General features: G+C 43.4%; 1 protein-coding gene across 2 annotated transcripts; it reads left to right on the top strand.

Moving 5' to 3' along the window:
- The first annotated feature begins 571 nt into the window (after nucleotides 1–571).
- On the top strand, nucleotides 572–7,750 carry LOC111178925 (boLa class II histocompatibility antigen, DQB*0101 beta chain). 2 transcript variants are annotated; one of them, XM_022582141.2, is made up of 5 exons: nucleotides 574–727; nucleotides 2,151–2,420; nucleotides 5,576–5,857; nucleotides 6,365–6,475; nucleotides 7,498–7,750. In XM_022582141.2, exons 1-5 carry the CDS (start codon nucleotides 619–621, stop codon nucleotides 7,503–7,505), a joined length of 780 nt encoding a protein of 259 aa, XP_022437849.1. In that variant the 5' UTR covers nucleotides 574–618; the 3' UTR covers nucleotides 7,506–7,750. The 2 variants fall into 2 exon arrangements, with proteins under 2 accessions (XP_089774743.1, XP_022437849.1); XM_089918617.1 differs by having other exon boundaries at nucleotides 572–727; nucleotides 6,365–7,539.
- Nucleotides 7,751–16,512: the final 8,762 nt, after the last annotated feature.

Raw genomic sequence — 16,512 nt, 5'->3', positions numbered from 1 at the left:
GGCCTGCCAATGCAGGGGACATGGGTTCGAGCCCTGGTCTGGGAAGATCCCACATGCCGTGGAGCAACTAGGCCTGTGAGCCACAACTACTGAGCCTGCGCGTCTGGAGCTTGTGCTCCGCAACAAGAGAGGCCGCGACAGTGAGAGGCCCGCGCACCGCGATGAAGAGTGGCCCCCGCTCGCCGCAAGTAGAGAAAGCCCTCGCACAGAAACGAAGACCCAACACAGCCAAATATAAGTAAATAAATAATTAAAAAATATATCACAGAGATGTCTACTCTTGAATCATTTTTTTTCTCTTCTTGTTCTTTAAACTCCGAAGGCATTCAATCTTCAGATCATTCAAAACTGCAAGGACTCTTCACCCGAAATGTTCATCCAGTGTAATTTGATGAAGACAGAGTGCCAGGCATTAGATTGAGAACCTTCAAAACAAATGTCTGCCCAGAGATACATGAGGTACTTCAGCTCCAGTGCTGATTGGTTCCTTTCCTTGGGACTCTCCAATCCTGCCATACATGGAAGCTTTCATAGGCTTTTATTCTCTAAAGTAGGCACACCAGATCCACTGGGTGTGAGCTGTGTTCACTACCATTACTTCTTCCTTTGTTCTCAATTATGTCTGGGACGGTGGCTCTGCAGATCCCCAGAGGCCTTTGGACAACAGCTGTGATGGTGATGCTGACGGTGCTGAGCACCCCAGAGGCTGAGGGCAGAGACTCTCCACGTAAGTGCAGGGCAGCTGCTCCCAGAGCCACCACTCTGGGGACCAGGCTCTGAGGGACACTTGGCCTGGGGTGTGATCTCAGAATATTTCCTCTCTTCGGGGATGCGAGCTATGTTACATTCTCATTTCCACCTTCTAATGACAAAGTGAGGACAGTCCCCCTCCCACAGGCTTAAGCCTGGGGACATTATAACAGGGAGGAGGAGACAAAGTGTGTATCTACTACAAGTGCTGGGACAAAGTGAGCATGGGTATTTTGTTTTAAAGAATTTCTCCAAAGAAGACACAGCAGGACTTGTCATTTCAGGATCCCCCAAGACCTTGTCTGGACTTAATACTATGGGATCCTGGGTTGGGGAAATGTAGGGCAGCAGTGGTCTCTGTAGTCTCAGAATTTGAGGAAAAGGACTCTACATTCCTGACTCTTGAGTGGAGGGTTCCTGGAAGCAAACTCCTGGTGTTTGAGTGGAGCTGACTGGGTGGCCACCGACAGAATCTTAACCTCAAGTTTCACTGATTTATGGTCAAATAGTGACTTGAGTGGTATTCAGAGACTTGAGTTGAGGATGGATGGGATTTAGGAGAAAGGAGAACGTAAGAAGAGAAATATGTATATTGAGAAAGCATTCATTTCAGACACAGGACTAGTAGCTTCAAATAAATTCTTTCTCAATCTTCCTAACACCCCTACGTGTAGATATAATGACTTTTTACACAATTATACTTACGATACAGATACTCCGTTAAGTAACCCACCCAAGCTGGTAACTGTCTCAGTTTAATTGGAATCCAATTTATCTGTTTTGAAAGTCTGTGCACTTTCCGTGAATAAACCATCCTTTTTAGGACTAGGGCCGTGTCGGTCCCTTCTAACTACAAAGGAGTCGGGTCGGGGTGGCAGAAACCCACGCATGGGAAGGAAGGCACTTTGCCAGGGACCCAGAGAATGTGCCTGTCAGGACGAGGACAGGCTCCATTCTACAGCTCCTTTGTTATTCCCTTGAAGTCTTGTGCTTATGTAGACACTTGTTTGTCTCTGAGGTTCCCAGGATTTCGAGGGAAAATGACATTTCATGTGAGAACGTCCTGATCCCTCTAAGTACAGAGATGGATGTAAAACCAACCCGATAGCTCTGTTTACTCGGTTCTCAGGCTCAGGCAGGGATCACAGGTCCCAGGGCTCCCCTCAGAGACAGGCCTCCTCGCACGAAGGTCATTCTGGAAGCCCTCAGACGGGGCGGGAGGCCTTGGAAGAGCCGCCGGGAGGCTCCGGGTTCGCAGCGGGAGGCGCAGGGCTGGGCTGGGCCGGGAACCCGGGGTTGAGCGGCGGGTTTCAGGTTTTTCCGACCCAGCTGGCCACGGGCCGACATCGCCCCGCCTGCCGAGCGGCTGCCGCCTGGCTGAGCGGCGGTGTCTCCCGCAGAGGATTTCTTGTACCGTCATATGGGCCTGTGTTACTTCACCAACGGCACGGAGCGGGTGCGGCTCGTGAGCAGATACATCTATAACCGGGAGGAGTTAGTGCACTTCGACAGCGACGTGGGCGAGTACCGGGCGGTGACCGAGCTGGGCCGGCCGGACGCCGAGTACTGGAACAGCCAGAAGGACATCCTGGAGCGGACACGGGCCGAGCTGGACACGGTGTGCAGACACAACTACAGGGTTCATAAGACCTTCACGGTGCAGCGGCGAGGTGAGCGCAGGCCGCCCTCCGCGGGGCCCACCCTCCCCTGCCGAGACTCCGCGCGGGGGTGAGGGGGCGGGGCCGCGGGGGTGGGATCCCCAGGCCCGCGGAGGGGACAGCGAGCCCTGGCGTCCCGCGCGGAGGGCCGGGGACCGAGGGCACAGCAGGGAGACGGAGGTTGGTAGCCCTGGAACATTCCCCGCAGAGGCGGGTCCAGGACTGCTCAGTATGGCCCCAGCTCTCGAGAGCCTCGTCCTGCGCAGTTCTTTCCACTAATTCTGCACGTTCCCGCCTCGTGCCTTTGGCTTCTTTGCTTCCCGAAGCTCAGGAGCTCAGCCTGGTGGAGTTAGGGCTGCTCCACGGCTGCTCTCAGGGCACCTTACACACGTGGTGATATATTACAGCCATGAAAGAATACATTTTCACTTTTTGGTTTCAAATCATTATTCATCTTAATCCTGGTTTCTTAAATGGATGTCACTGTATCACTTGTCCCGGCCCTCTTTCTGGCAAGGGACTGTCTTAATTATCCCTGTGTGCCTAGTACCTGACACATTGGCAGGTAGTATGAGCTCCATAAACTTTGCTTAAATTAATGAATAAATGTTCTCTGTTGCCCAGCCACTTAGGCTCAAGAGAAAGCATAAAGGTAAATAGGGTTTTAAAAACTGACCGTATTAATCATTCTTTACGATTTTGCGTAATGCTTTATAGTAAACTCTTATTGACTTGGATCTTAACAATTTAGAATTCGTGGATGCAAAGCCTGAGGAAAAAAAGTGTTTAGTAAAAATAGAAACAGTACTTGAGTGTTGTTATAAGGCAACGTTTTAATTTCTTAGAAAAGCTCAACAAATGGCTGATATCAGAGCTGAAGTTTTGGGGTAAATAAGTTGATGCCATTTAATTACTGAATAAAAATTGTTTCAGGTTCCGTTGGCCTGCCTGTCCTCTCTCTCTCCCTGCCAGCTCCCCCAACATCCACTGCAGGGGTAGACATTCTGAAAGTTAATTATACCAGTTTCATGAGCACCTGTTGCTAGGCAATTGTCTTACCAAACACTACCTATACTATGCCACTTAATTTCCTTGGTGTTAGCAATCAGCATCACCACTTTATATATGCTAATATTGGTACATAATAAACAGCTTAAGTAATTACACACAGTTATTCACTGTCTTGAAGCCTCCCCCAAATACACAATAGGCATCATGTTCTTTACTACATGTATATAGAGTCTAATGGAAGCAAAGCCTCGTTTAAGCCAGTTGTGACCAGAAGCAGCAATGAGTCTGTTCCTGCTTATTTTCAATGTTAGTGGGACAAAATGATACATTCAAGGGATTGAAAACTCACTGATTAATCCCTAGTCTGACCCTGGTGTTCTCTGTGTATGTTCACATAACTTTTAGCTTACTTTACCCTATCTTGCCTTCTCCTTCATTCTGATGCCACCAAGTACATACTTATATTTTTGCTATTTCAGTTCTTTTTCCTAAAAATTATTCTAAAATTTCTCTCTTGAACTTGTGACCCCCATTTTTTACTCCCAATCTGTTTAAGACGAACAGATTTTATAAGTCCACTTGGCTGACCATGACTTTAGTCAGAGCCCAGGAAGAAGAACCTGATCAAGAGTTAAAGTCCAAACTGAAAACATGATTCTTTCCAGATGATGGCTCACGAGTACCATGTTATTGAGGTGACGAGACTGCCTGCCGACCTCAGCAAGTCCCAGTTATATTGTATGTTCATGTGACATGCTCACTAGCCCGGGCCAACTTCTGCAAGAGTCTCAGAATATTTTCTATAGAGAACATACATGATAATTATGTCTGATTTCAGAGCAAGGCAGTTATTCTTAATAGCAAAGGGATGGAGTAGGGTTGGCAGCTCACTTGAATGTTAAAAGAAAATTAGGGGAAAAAAGTAAATGAGAGTACGTAATGTATTATCAAATAGCTAAAACACTACATGAAATATTTACTATAGTTTTGCACTAAGGGAATGAGGGAGATGCAATAAAATGGCTGCAGAGATAAAGGATAATACGTGTAAAACAGGTTGGGAGGTGTGTCATATTTGACCATGAGTAGCAATCTGAGAAGATAAAGGAATCGAGGCATGGTCAAACATGATGTTTTATCAGTGTTACTTGTTTTCACGGTTTCCTTTCTTTTCCTTCAAAAATTACAAACTTTTGACATAACACTTGTGGTTCTTTTTTGTTTTTATTTTTTGCTTTGTCTTTGTTACTAGATTGCAAGTTCTGTAAAGGCAGGGGCCACAGTTTGATGTTTATCTTTGGGTCCCCAGTGCTTGTCAAATTTATATTTGTTGAATGAATGAATGAATGAATCAAATAAAGTATATGTGGCATAAATGAACTCGAGATGGAAGTGTAGGTATTTAATTATATAAATTTTTGTGGGGAGTTCGCCACAGAATGGCATTTGAGCTAAGATGAGGCTAAAAACTGAGAGGGATGCTTTGTTGACCGGTAAGAAGTGCTCTCGCTCTCGAATTCTGTATTACAGGGCTGAGGGTTATAGATGTAGCCTGTTTGAAAAGCACTGCTTTGTAGGAAGGACGTGATGGTCACTGTTGTCCCATTTTACTGGACATAGAAATGTCTGTACTTTCTTAATTCTCAGTCCATGGGGCCATGACTACTGTTGATCATCTCATGGCCAGCAGGTGGGAGTCAAAGTTGCTGGATTTTCTCTACTGTGGGGAGCACAGAACCTAACAGAAAACAGTGTCACTGACCTAGCACAAGTCACTAGAGCTTATCCTCATGGTCACTTCTAGATGGGAGAGCGAGGGGGAACAAGTTCAGGTTTATTATTTTATTTAAAAAATGTTATAAATAGTGGCTTGTATAATATAGCAATTTATAATTTTAAAGTGCTTCATTTTTATCAATTAGTGTCAACAGAGTAACTCCCATAGAATGATTAAAACTGTCTCTTGAGACTCTGAAAAGTAAACTGACTAATGTTTTTATTCAAGCTAATAAAGTGGTCCAGGTTAGATCCAAATCCAAGATTTGGAATCCAAGGGTCTTTCCACCCTGGTACCAGGGAAGGACTCTTCCCGGTGCGGAGACTTGCTGCGTGGTCTCACGTCTCACTGTGTCTCTTCCTGTCTGTTACTCCCTCAGTGGAACCTACAGTGACCATCTCCCCATCCAGGACAGAGGCTCTAAACCACCACAACCTGCTGGTCTGCTCGGTGACAGATTTCTATCCAGGCCAGATCAAAGTTCGGTGGTTCCGGAATGACCAGGAGGAGACAGCTGGCGTTGTGTCCACCCCTCTTATTAGAAATGGGGACTGGACCTTCCAGATGCTTGTGATGCTGGAAATGACTCCCCAGCCAGGAGATGTCTACACCTGCCATGTGGAGCACCCCAGCCTCCAGAGTCCCATCATGGTGGAGTGGTGTAAGGGGCACTTGGTTTCCTTTCACCGTGGGGCCCACGGGACAGGGGCAAATAGAGCTTCCTTGGTCCATCCCATCTCATCCCTTGTCCCCAGAATCCCTACTGAGCTGGAAATTACAGGACACAAGAGTGCCTCTTGCCTCATATTAAGGGCATCAGAAGAATCCTGATCTCATTGTCTTTCCAGATACAGGGAGCTCACTCCACACACCAGGGCCCCAGAGCCCAGCCCTGGTAGCTCTGAAGGATTGACTGGTGACCAGAGTCTTAGGGCGTAAGGTTATGGATGTGTCCCTGAGGAGCAGGGATCCACTTTCCCCTTCTCCCACCCGTCCACTCTGTCCAAGGATCTGTTGGCAGGTCCCTCCCCTAGGGGTAGTCAGAATGGAGAACTAGGTTCCCCTGGCACCTCCACCTCCTGTATCTCAGACTAGACTTTAGGCTTCTCAAAGGGACACCCCGCTTTGGTGTGGGGACAAACCCTGACACTCAGGCTCTGATCCCTAGGGGCACAGTCTGGATCTGCCCAGAGCAAGATGCTGAGTGGTGTCGGGGGCTTTGTGCTGGGGCTGATCTTCCTCGGGCTGGGTCTTGTCATCCGTCACAGGAGCCAGAAGGGTAAGGAGCTCTGGGGAAGGGGAGACGGGCTGTGACTGAGACCCCCTGTCCGGGGAGGCCTGTGCCTCTACATATAGCTCTTTCCTCCTGACCCTGGAAGGAAGGAGACTAGGCTGGTGGTGGGCGGAAATGGAACGACCTAGGGAGACATTGGAGTCTGATTTTACTGGTTGAAAAGTAGCCCTTTCACAGAGGTGACAGGTGGGATTTATTCTAGGGCTTCCTTCTAGTGACAGTTCCATTCATTTGGGGAGATTTTATTTTAGGGCAGTTAAGGCCTTGTGGGTGGAGAGGATGGGTAGGGAAGAAATATATTTCAAATTAAGTTGCTTATCTCATTTCCCTTTGGGGTGGGTGAGACACTTGCTGTTTGTGTCATGAGACCTTTTGTGGGACCTCCTGGGCCTCCACCAGCAGGTACTGCTTTTGCTCTGTTTCACTGGGGGTTATAGGGACAGGTAAAAGAGGGAAGGGTGTGAGGTGAGTATACCTGGGCACAATGGTCTCGTCCATGGCCTATTTTCTGCTATGGGATCAAGGGTTAGGGGAGAAGTTCACCCAGTTTCTGTAGGAAGCTCCTGAGGTTGTTCTCCAGAATCAGGCCATAACTTTGGTGGCCTCTTTCTGTGAAACTTGGAGCCAGAACTGTGGTGTTAGTGCTAGACACCAGGATGATACCCACTTTGTGCCACATGTTGGTGACTACTGCCTGTGGGCATTTATAGTGACTGAAAGAGGCTATGCGTGGTGGAAAGAAGGTGAGTTATTATCTAATTTATTAAAAGTTTGACGTCTTCATGTCCCCCAGAAGGATAACAGCTGCTCCCCAGCCTTCCACACATCTGCGTCAGGCTGAAGTGTTGTGCCCTCTTCAGCTGATTCACCTCTACACAGATGTTAGGGGAGGTGATGGTGACATGCCCCGGACCTCAGCTTTCTCTGTCCGATGCTGCAGGCCGAGAAGAGGTGAGGGGGCACGTCCCTCAGGGTGCCATGTGCTGATCACTCTCTCTCTTCTCCAGGGCACTGACTCCTGAGGATGCTTTGACGGGGATTGGTTTTTGCTCTTCTGTAATAGCTGCCTGTTCTTGCCCAGAATTCCCAGTTGCCTGTCAGCCTGTTCCTCTGAGATCAGGTTCCTCCATTAACTCTAACACAGTCACCAGGTTACCCCTTGCCCTGCCCCAAGAATTTGACTGTGATGCTGCTTCCTGCAATGACCCCGGAGCCTCTGCCGGTGTACTGCCAACAGCGTCTACTGAGCGTCTACTCAGACCCCAAGGGATTTTTCTGTTTGCATTCTTCCTCTGCAGACTGCTCAAGAGAAGCACATTGTAACCGTTACCTGGCTATAGGGTATATCGTAATTAAACATGAATATGAGTTATCTATACCCTGAGCCTTCTTTTTTATTAAGTTTATGCTAATCATATATTTTTAAAATATTTATTAAGACTCGCGCCGGGTTTCAGTTGTGGCACATGGGATCTTCGTTGCTGCATGTGGGATCTTTAGTTGCAGCATGCGGGATCTAGTTTCCTGACCAGGGATTGAACCCGAGCCCCCTGCATTGGGAGCACGGAGTCTTAACCACTGGCCCACTGGACCATAGGGAAGTCCCTATGCTAATCATATATTTTTTATTGAGGTATAATTGATATACAACATTATATTAGTTTTGGCTGTACAGCATGATGATTCAGTATTTGTATATATTTTTGCAAAATGATCACTACAATAAGTCTCGTAAACACCATCACTATAGATTGTTACAATTTTTTTCTTGTGATGAGAACTTTTTAGATCTACTCTTCCAATGACCACCTGTCAGGGTTACAGGAAGGAGGCCTCCCTTGTGGGGAGATTAGATAGTTATCCAGCTGTCAGACCAACACACAGGCTGGGAGCTGGTTGAGAAGCAGGCAGTGCCCAGGGGTCTGATTCAGCAGCTCTGGGTAGAATCCAGAGAATCTCTGCTGGGAAACCACTGGAGCAGATCAGTGGATTCCACAGTGGTGGGAAGAATGAAAAGGACATCTCCTTCATATTTGCGTTTTATCTAAAAGTTAAAAAAAGGAGGTAAGCTTACTAATATTTGAGGTCTAGTGAATCAGACAGTCTCGTGTCACAACTGTCACATAGAATACTGTAGGTAGAGCAGGAGTATTCCATCATTGAAAGCTGCAGGTGTATCTTCATTTGTTCACTCACGTTAGCATGTTTCCATGTATTGTAGTTTACTGTGCCCTCTTAAAGAAACTTACGGACTATATTATTTTATTTTATTTTTATTATGTTAAATAACAGAATTGCAAATGGTAGAATCTTTACAATATTTTGAATGAAATGGGGAATAACCATGATAATCTTTTGTGTCACAGAGAGGTTTGTGGGTTATCCTGGGTCTAAACAGTTAAAGCATAGTCAAATTAAAAAAAAAAACTACTCTTTTAGCAACTTTCAAATATACAACACAGTATTATTAACTAGATTCACCACGCTGTACATCATATCCCCAGGACTTATGTATGTTATAACGGGAAGTTTGTGCCTTTTCACCACCTTCATGACTTTTGCCCACCTCTGGCAACCACCAATTCATTCTCTTTATCTATGAGTTCTTTTCTATTAAAGATTCCACGTGAGTTAAGTGAGATTTTATGGTATTTGTCTTTCTCTGTCTAACTTATTTCACTTAGCATAATGCCCTCAAGGTCCATCCATGCTGTTGCAAATGGCAAGATTTCATTCTTTTTATGGCTGAATAATATTCCATTATGTATATATACACACCACAGTTTCTTTATCCATGCATTCACCAATGGCCACTTACGTTGCTTTCATATCATGGCCATTGTAATTAATGCTTCAATGAACATGGGGTGCATAGATCTTTTTCAAGTTAGTGTTTTTGTTTCCTGTGGATAAATACCCAGAAGAGAAATTGCTGGATCATATGGCAGTTTTATTTTTAACGTTTTGAGGAACCTCCATGCTGCTTTCAATAGTGCTGAACCAATTTACATTACCACCAACAGTGTACAAGGATTCATTTTTCTCTACACCCTTGCCAGCACTTGTTATTTCTTGTCTTTCTGATGATAGCCATTATAACATGTGTGAGGTGATATCTTTTTTAAAAAATATATTTATTTAATCTTAAAAATTTATTTATTTATTCATCCATTTATTTATTTATTTTTGTGGTGATACCTTATTGTGGCTTTGATTTGCATTTCCCTATTGATTAGTGATGTTGAGCATCTTTTCACTTACCTGTTGGCCGTCTGTATGTCTTCTTTGGAAAAATGTCTATTCAGATTCTCTGCCCTTTTTTTTTTTTTTTTTTTTTGCGGTACATGGGCCTCTCACTGTTGTGGCCTCTCCCGTTGCGGAGCACAGGCTCCGGACGCGCAGGCTCAGCGGCCATGGCTCACGGGCCCAGCCGCTCCGCGGCATGTGGGATCTTTCCCGGACCGGGGCACAAACCCGCGTCCCCTGCATCGGCAGGTGGATTCTCAACCACTGCGCCACCAGGGAAGCCCCTCTGCCCATTTTTTAATCAGACTTTGTTTTGCTTTTGAATTGTATGATATTTTTATACATTTTGGATATTAACTCCTTAGCAGATATATAATTTGCAAATTTTTTTCCCATTCAGTAAATTTTCTTTTCGTTTGGTTGATAGTTTCCTTTGCTGTGCAGAAGCTTTTTAGTTTGATGTAGTCTGACTTGTTTAATTTTGCTTTTGTTGCCTTTACTTTTGGTGTCAAAAAGTCATCACAAAGGCCAATGTCAAGGAGCTTACCATCTATGTTTCTTCTAGGAGTTTCAAGGTTAAAGGTCTTACATTCAAATCTTTAATCTATTTTGAGTTAATTTTTGTGTATGGTGTAAGATAGTGGTTCATATTCTTTCTTTCTCATGTAGCTGTCTACTTTTCCCAACACCATTAATTGAAGAGACTTTTCTTTTCCCACTGTGTATTCTTGGCTCCTTTATCGAAAATCTGTGTATGGGTTTATATTTGGGATCTCTATTCTGTTCCATTGATCTACGTGTCTGTTTTTATGTCAATACTATATTGTTTTGATTACTATAGTTTTACAATATATTTGAAATCAGGGAGCTTGATATCTCCAGCTTTGTTCCTTCTCAAAATTTCTGTGGCTATTCTGGATCATTTGTGGTTCCATACGCATTTTAGAATTATTTGTTCTAATTCTGTGAAAAAATGCTATTGGTATTTTGATAGGGATTGCATTGAATCTGCTCTGGTCATTTTAACAATATTAACTTCTTCCATTCCATGACCATGTTATATTTTTCCATCGGTTTGTGTCATCTTCAATTTCTTTCATCAGTGTCTTATAGGTTTTAGAGTACAAGTCTTTTACCTCCTTGGTGAGATTTATTTCTAGGTATTTTATTCTTTTTGATGCAGTTGTAAATAAGATTGTTTTCTTAATTTCTCTTTCTGACAGTTTGTTGTTAGTGTATAGAAACACAACAGATTTCTATGTACTAATTTTGTATCCTACAACTTTACTGAATTAATTTATTGCTCTAATAGTTTTTTGGTGGTGCCTTCAGGATTTTCTATGTATACTGTCATGTCGTCTGCAAACAGTGCTTCTTGCCTTCCAACTTGGATTCCTTTAATTAATTTATTTATTTTAATCTGATTTTAGGACTTCTAATACTATGTTGAATAAAAGTGGCTAGAGTGGTCATCCTTGTTTTCATTCTGATCTTAGAGGAAATGCTTTTGGCCTTTCAGTGTTGAGTAGGGTGTTGGCTATGGGTTTGTCATACATGGCCTTTATTATGTTGAGGTATGAACCCTCTATACCCACTTTGTTGAGAGTTTTTATCATAAATAGGTGTTGAATTTTGCCAAAAGCTTTTTCTGCATGTATTGAGATGATCCTATGTTTTTATTCTTCTATTTGTTAATGTGGTGCATCTCATAGATTGATTTGCAGAGGTTGAATCTTGCAGCTACAAAAGCCAGGGCACCAGAAGAGTGTAAGAGCTCCCTTCTGAGAGCTACTGGCACTGTGGAGCGTGGCAGGGGAGAGTGAAATGATAGTGCCCACCCTCCAAGTTCTCTGGAAGGGATTACAGTCAGCCTTTAGATTTGTGTTTAATTAGAAGCTTCCCCCTCAGGCTGTAGCTATGATGGTAAGCTAATAGGCCTCTTTCACAGAAATACTGATCTCCCGGGTCTGTTGCTTCTTACTGTGCCCTGGGTTGGTAGCTGTTTAAGAACTTTAATACATTTGTTATAGTTCTTTGTCACCCATGAGCCTAGTGTCACCCTAAGCCAGACAATGTAGAGGCATCTCCTAGCACCAGCTGGAAAAATCAGGGCACCAAAGGTATAAGCTTCTTTGAAGGGCACCAGTGGGCTGGAGCAAGGCAGGGGGAGAGGGCAAAGATTTTGTCCACTGGCTTCTGTTGCATGCAAGTACCTCTATAGCCCCTTAGAATTGTGCCAAACCAGAAACCTGCCCCTCAGGCCAAAACTCCTGGACAAAAAATAAGCCTCTTTCTCAGAAAGACTGGGAATGTGTTTCAGTCTGCTATTTGTGCAGTACCCTTGGGGTGGTAGTCCGCCAAGAACCGTATCTGATTGTTACAGTCCTATTGGACCTAGGAGTGTGAATCTCCCTGCCCTCCAGAACCAGGTGATCCAAAGACATCCCACTGGGTTGCAGCCACAAAAACCAGGACACCAGACCCAAGTAAAAGCTCCCCTGCAGGAAATACTGGTGCTCTGGAGTGTGGCACAGGAATAGTGTGAAGATAGCACCTGCTGGCTAGCGCGATACAAAGTGGGAGTGTAAAGATGGAATCCCTGAAAAAAAAAGGCGTAGAATAAAAAAATAAAAAGGTGTCTGCCCACCTTAGCATAGCAGAGGAAGAGTGCGAAGATGGTGGCTGCCAGCCTCCATCCCTGGGGAGTATCCCAGCAGACCCCTGCTCCTTAGGCTGACACTTTAAGGTCATCAAATGAGCCTCATTCCCATAAAGTCTGGGCACTTTTCAAGTGGCTTCTGTGCTGGGACCTGGGTCGAGTGAGTCTGTGTGTGAGCCCTTTAAGAGCCATTTCTCGGTTCACTACAATATTGTCTCATGGACATGAGAGCCATTGGCTTTCAAAGCTAGAAGTTTTGGGGACTCATCTCTCAGGTGCAGGTCTTAAAAGTTGGGATGTCTATATTGTGGTGTTCAAACCCCTTGCTCCTCAGGGAGAAGCTCTGGATTTTGAGTTCCTTCCCAGTTGTGGGTTGCTGTACCTGGAGAGGGGTTTATGGAAAGATAATGACTCAGCCTCTCTTGCCTTGATGTGGTTTCCCTCTCATTTGCCTGATGTGCAGGTGTTGTTAAGCCAGTTTTTAGTTTAGTTATTTTTTTTTTTCCAGAGGAAATTGTTCCATTTATAGCTGTAGACTGGGTGTGTCCATTGGAGGAGGTGAGTTCATGATCTTCCTTCATCAACCTCTTGTACCAAACTCTTTCAGCAATTTTGAATATATCATCACCTTCTGTCCTTAAACGTAAGATTTCTTTTGAGAAATCTGATAGCATTATAGTTTTCCTCATACGTTATAAGCTTCTTTTCTCTTGCTGCTTTTAAGATTATCTCTGTCTTTGATTTTTTACAACTTTATCATAATACATCTTTGAGAAAATCTCTTTAAGTTGAATTTTTTTTTTTTTTAAGAAAATGTTGGGGTAGGAGTTTATTAATTTATTTTTGCTGTGTTGGGTCTTTGTTTCTGTGCGAGGGCTTTCTCTAGTTGTGGCAAGAGGGGGCCACTCTTCATCGCGGTGCGCAGGCCTCTCACTGTCACGGCCTCTCTTGTTGCGGAGCACAGGCTCCAGATGTGCAGGCTCAGCAGTTGTGGCTCACGAGCCTAGTTGCTCCGCGGCATGTGGGATCCTCCCAGACCAGGGCTCGAACCCGTGTCCCCTGCATTAGCAGGCAGATTCTCAACCACTGCACCACCAGGGAAGCCCTTTAAGTTGAATTTGTTTCTTAATTATGAGCTTCATGAACTTAGATATCCAAATCTCACCTCAGATATGGGAAACTCTCAGTGATTGTTTCTTTTCTTTCTTTTTTATTTCTTTCTCTTTCTTTCTTTTTCTTTTCTTTTTTTAAAGAGAGTGATACTGGCAGGGCTATTTTATTATTTATTTACTTATTTTTTTGCGTTAAAATTTTTTATTGGAGTATAGTTGATTTACAATGTTGTGTTACTTTCTGCTGTATAGCAAAGTGAATCAGTTATACATATACATATATCCACTCTTTTTTAGATTCTGCCATTGTTTCTTTAAATAAGCTTTATGTTCCCTTCTCCGTCTCTTTTCCTTCTGGGACTCCAATAATTGACAGAGGGTTACATTTGATTGTATTCCATAGATCTTCTAGGCTTTATTCACTCTTTTGCATTCTTTTTTCTTTGTTTTGTTCTGAGTGGATAATTTCAAAGTTCCTGTCTTCTAATTCACAGATTCTTTCCTCTACTTGATGGAAAGAAGATGAAACAATCTTCCTCTTCTTTCCATCAGGCAGAAAGAGCATTTTTTGTTGTACTTTTCATATCCAGAATTTCTATTTGTTTTTTTTTTTAAGATTTCTATTTCTCTATTAAACTTCTAATTTTGTTCATGTATTGTTTCCCTGATTTCATTGAGCTGTCTTTCTGTGTTTTCTTGTAGCTCACTGAGCTTCCTTAAAAGAGCATTTTTGGGTAAATTATAGACCTCCACGTCCTGGTGTCAGTTACTGGAAGACTATTTTGATTCTTTGGTGTGTCATGTTTCCTTGATTTTTCATGTTTCTTGAAGTCTTTCATTTCTGTCTTTGCATTTGAAGTAGCAATAACCTCCTCCAGTCTTTACTAACTGACTTTGGGAGAGAAACACGTTCTGTCCGTCTTGCTAGGGACTCTGAGACTCTCTCAGACCTTTTGTGGATATGCCTGTACCACACTTCTTGCTCTCTCGTGGCACAATGCTTAAGCTTGTATGCCTTCTCTTGATTCTGCAATGTACCAGTCTGGCTGCTGACAGCTTCCCTTTTGTTTTCCCAAGAATGGAGCTGAAGCTCAGGTTCATGTTCTCTCCCTGGCCTACAGATTCGGGCTGGCTTTCTGTGCTACTCATTAGTTGTCTGCCAAAGCTCACTCTTGCTGCTGTCAGGAGTGCACACAGGGAGCTGGCCACAGTGTGGGGTGTGTGTGGGTGAGGTGCATGGAGTGTTGGGAGTGCCTGTGGGCAAGTTGATGGGATTCAATGGTGAGGCATCCCCAGTGGCTTGTTGGTGGACATCTTGAGGGATCTGCGCCTCTTTCATATCTTCCAAGAGTTCTGTCTGCCACTTTGCTGGCCTCTACTCACCCCCAGTAATGTAAGTTATGACTCACTACTCTGGATGGGGTGAGAGAGAAATGGCAGTTTCCCGCACAGCTGAGGAAGACAGGTGTTCACTCACATGCTCTCACTTTCCTTACAATTATCCTTACAGGATAATTTGTGAGTTGAGAAGGTCTCTCTTGACACCAAGCTGTGCTGCCTTGGGGAGGAGTGATGCTTTTCCTCCTACCCTCTCCAGTGTGTCCAACTTGTATTTCTTTGCTCCAGTGGTGTGCTGGAAGTTCTCCACTGGAAACCTGGACTTCCACAAAGGCTCTCTCACCTATGAGTAATTGTCTAAGACTGTTCTCTGCGGGTTCCCAGATAATAGCTAAGAGGGGCTGAGCCAGTTCATGGGCCATTGCAGGGTCCCTAGCCATGTCTGAGGTCTGTATGCTTGTTATCTGATGCATGGTCGGCAAGACTCCTCCTGGATTCCTTAGCATATGGTGTTGGATCCCATAGCTCCCACAAAGGTATCTTTATCCAGGAATGGATACCAAATTGTTGTTAAAAGGGGGATATGAACGAGAGACATCTTGTTCGACCATGTTGCTGATGCCACTCCCCAAGTACGTTCCTGTTTCTTGATTAACAACCTCACTTAACTAAGTCATATTCTTAATCAACTTCCAATAAAGCTATGTGTGCTAGGTACATTTTATATTCTTTTATGTCTAACAGTATTTTATCCTTTCTTCATGCCTAATTGTGATTTTGAAAAGGTATACATTTATTAATAGAAAATAATTTTCCTTTAGAACTTCCAGGCCTTTCTCATTATCTTTATGATATAAGTATCTGATGGTTTAACAGTGTCTGTTGTATGTTTGTTTTGTTTCCCTCACTGGGATATTTTATGATCTTCTTTTAACACTTGAGATTCTGAAATTTTAAAAATGATTTAAAAAATTTTTAATGTATCTAAGAATGAGGTTTTTTTCATTAATTTTGCTAAATATCTGAAAGTCCCCATTCCATGTAAAGAATTAGGTCTTTTATATCTGGAAAATTATCCTTTACTTGTTTTCATAAATTTCCCCCTTCATTTTTCTGTTTCCCTCTCTAGCTCTGTTACTTGATGTTGCCAGGTCTATTCTCTGTGTCTTATCTTTTCTACCATATATTACATTTCTTTGTCTTCTTTTTCAGGGAGAAAATTTCAAGGAGGTTTTCTTGATTTAATTTTTATATTACATAATAATAATTCTATTATTATAATTTTTATATTATTCTATTGTTTTTTTCATCTTCCTATTACATTTTCCAATTTTTTAGCCCCTCATTATTACTTTTATAGAGGAAGTATCTTTTCACTAAGGATTCTAATTAGAAAGAATTGAAATAACTTGCTTGCTCTTACATAAACTTTCTCACTAAACTGTAATAATTTTTGTTTTATTTTATTGTCATACTCTCTTTTTAAAAAGTAATTAATTTGGCTGCATCAGGTGTTAGTTGTGGCATGCGGGATCTTTCATTGTGGTGCGCGGGCTCTTCATTGCAGCGTGCAGATTTCTCTAGTTGTGGCAAATGGCCTCAGTAGTTGTGGCGTGCCCTGGGGCATGTGGGATCTTAGTTCCCCGACCAGGGATCGAACCCACGTC

Source organism: Delphinapterus leucas, chromosome 10 (assembly GCF_059928025.1).
Source record: "Delphinapterus leucas isolate spDelLeu-1000000601 "Yukka" chromosome 10, BTC_Dleu_Yukka2, whole genome shotgun sequence".
Classification (NCBI taxonomy): Eukaryota; Metazoa; Chordata; class Mammalia; order Artiodactyla; family Monodontidae; genus Delphinapterus; species Delphinapterus leucas.
This window is presented reverse-complemented; position numbering and strand designations above follow the sequence as displayed.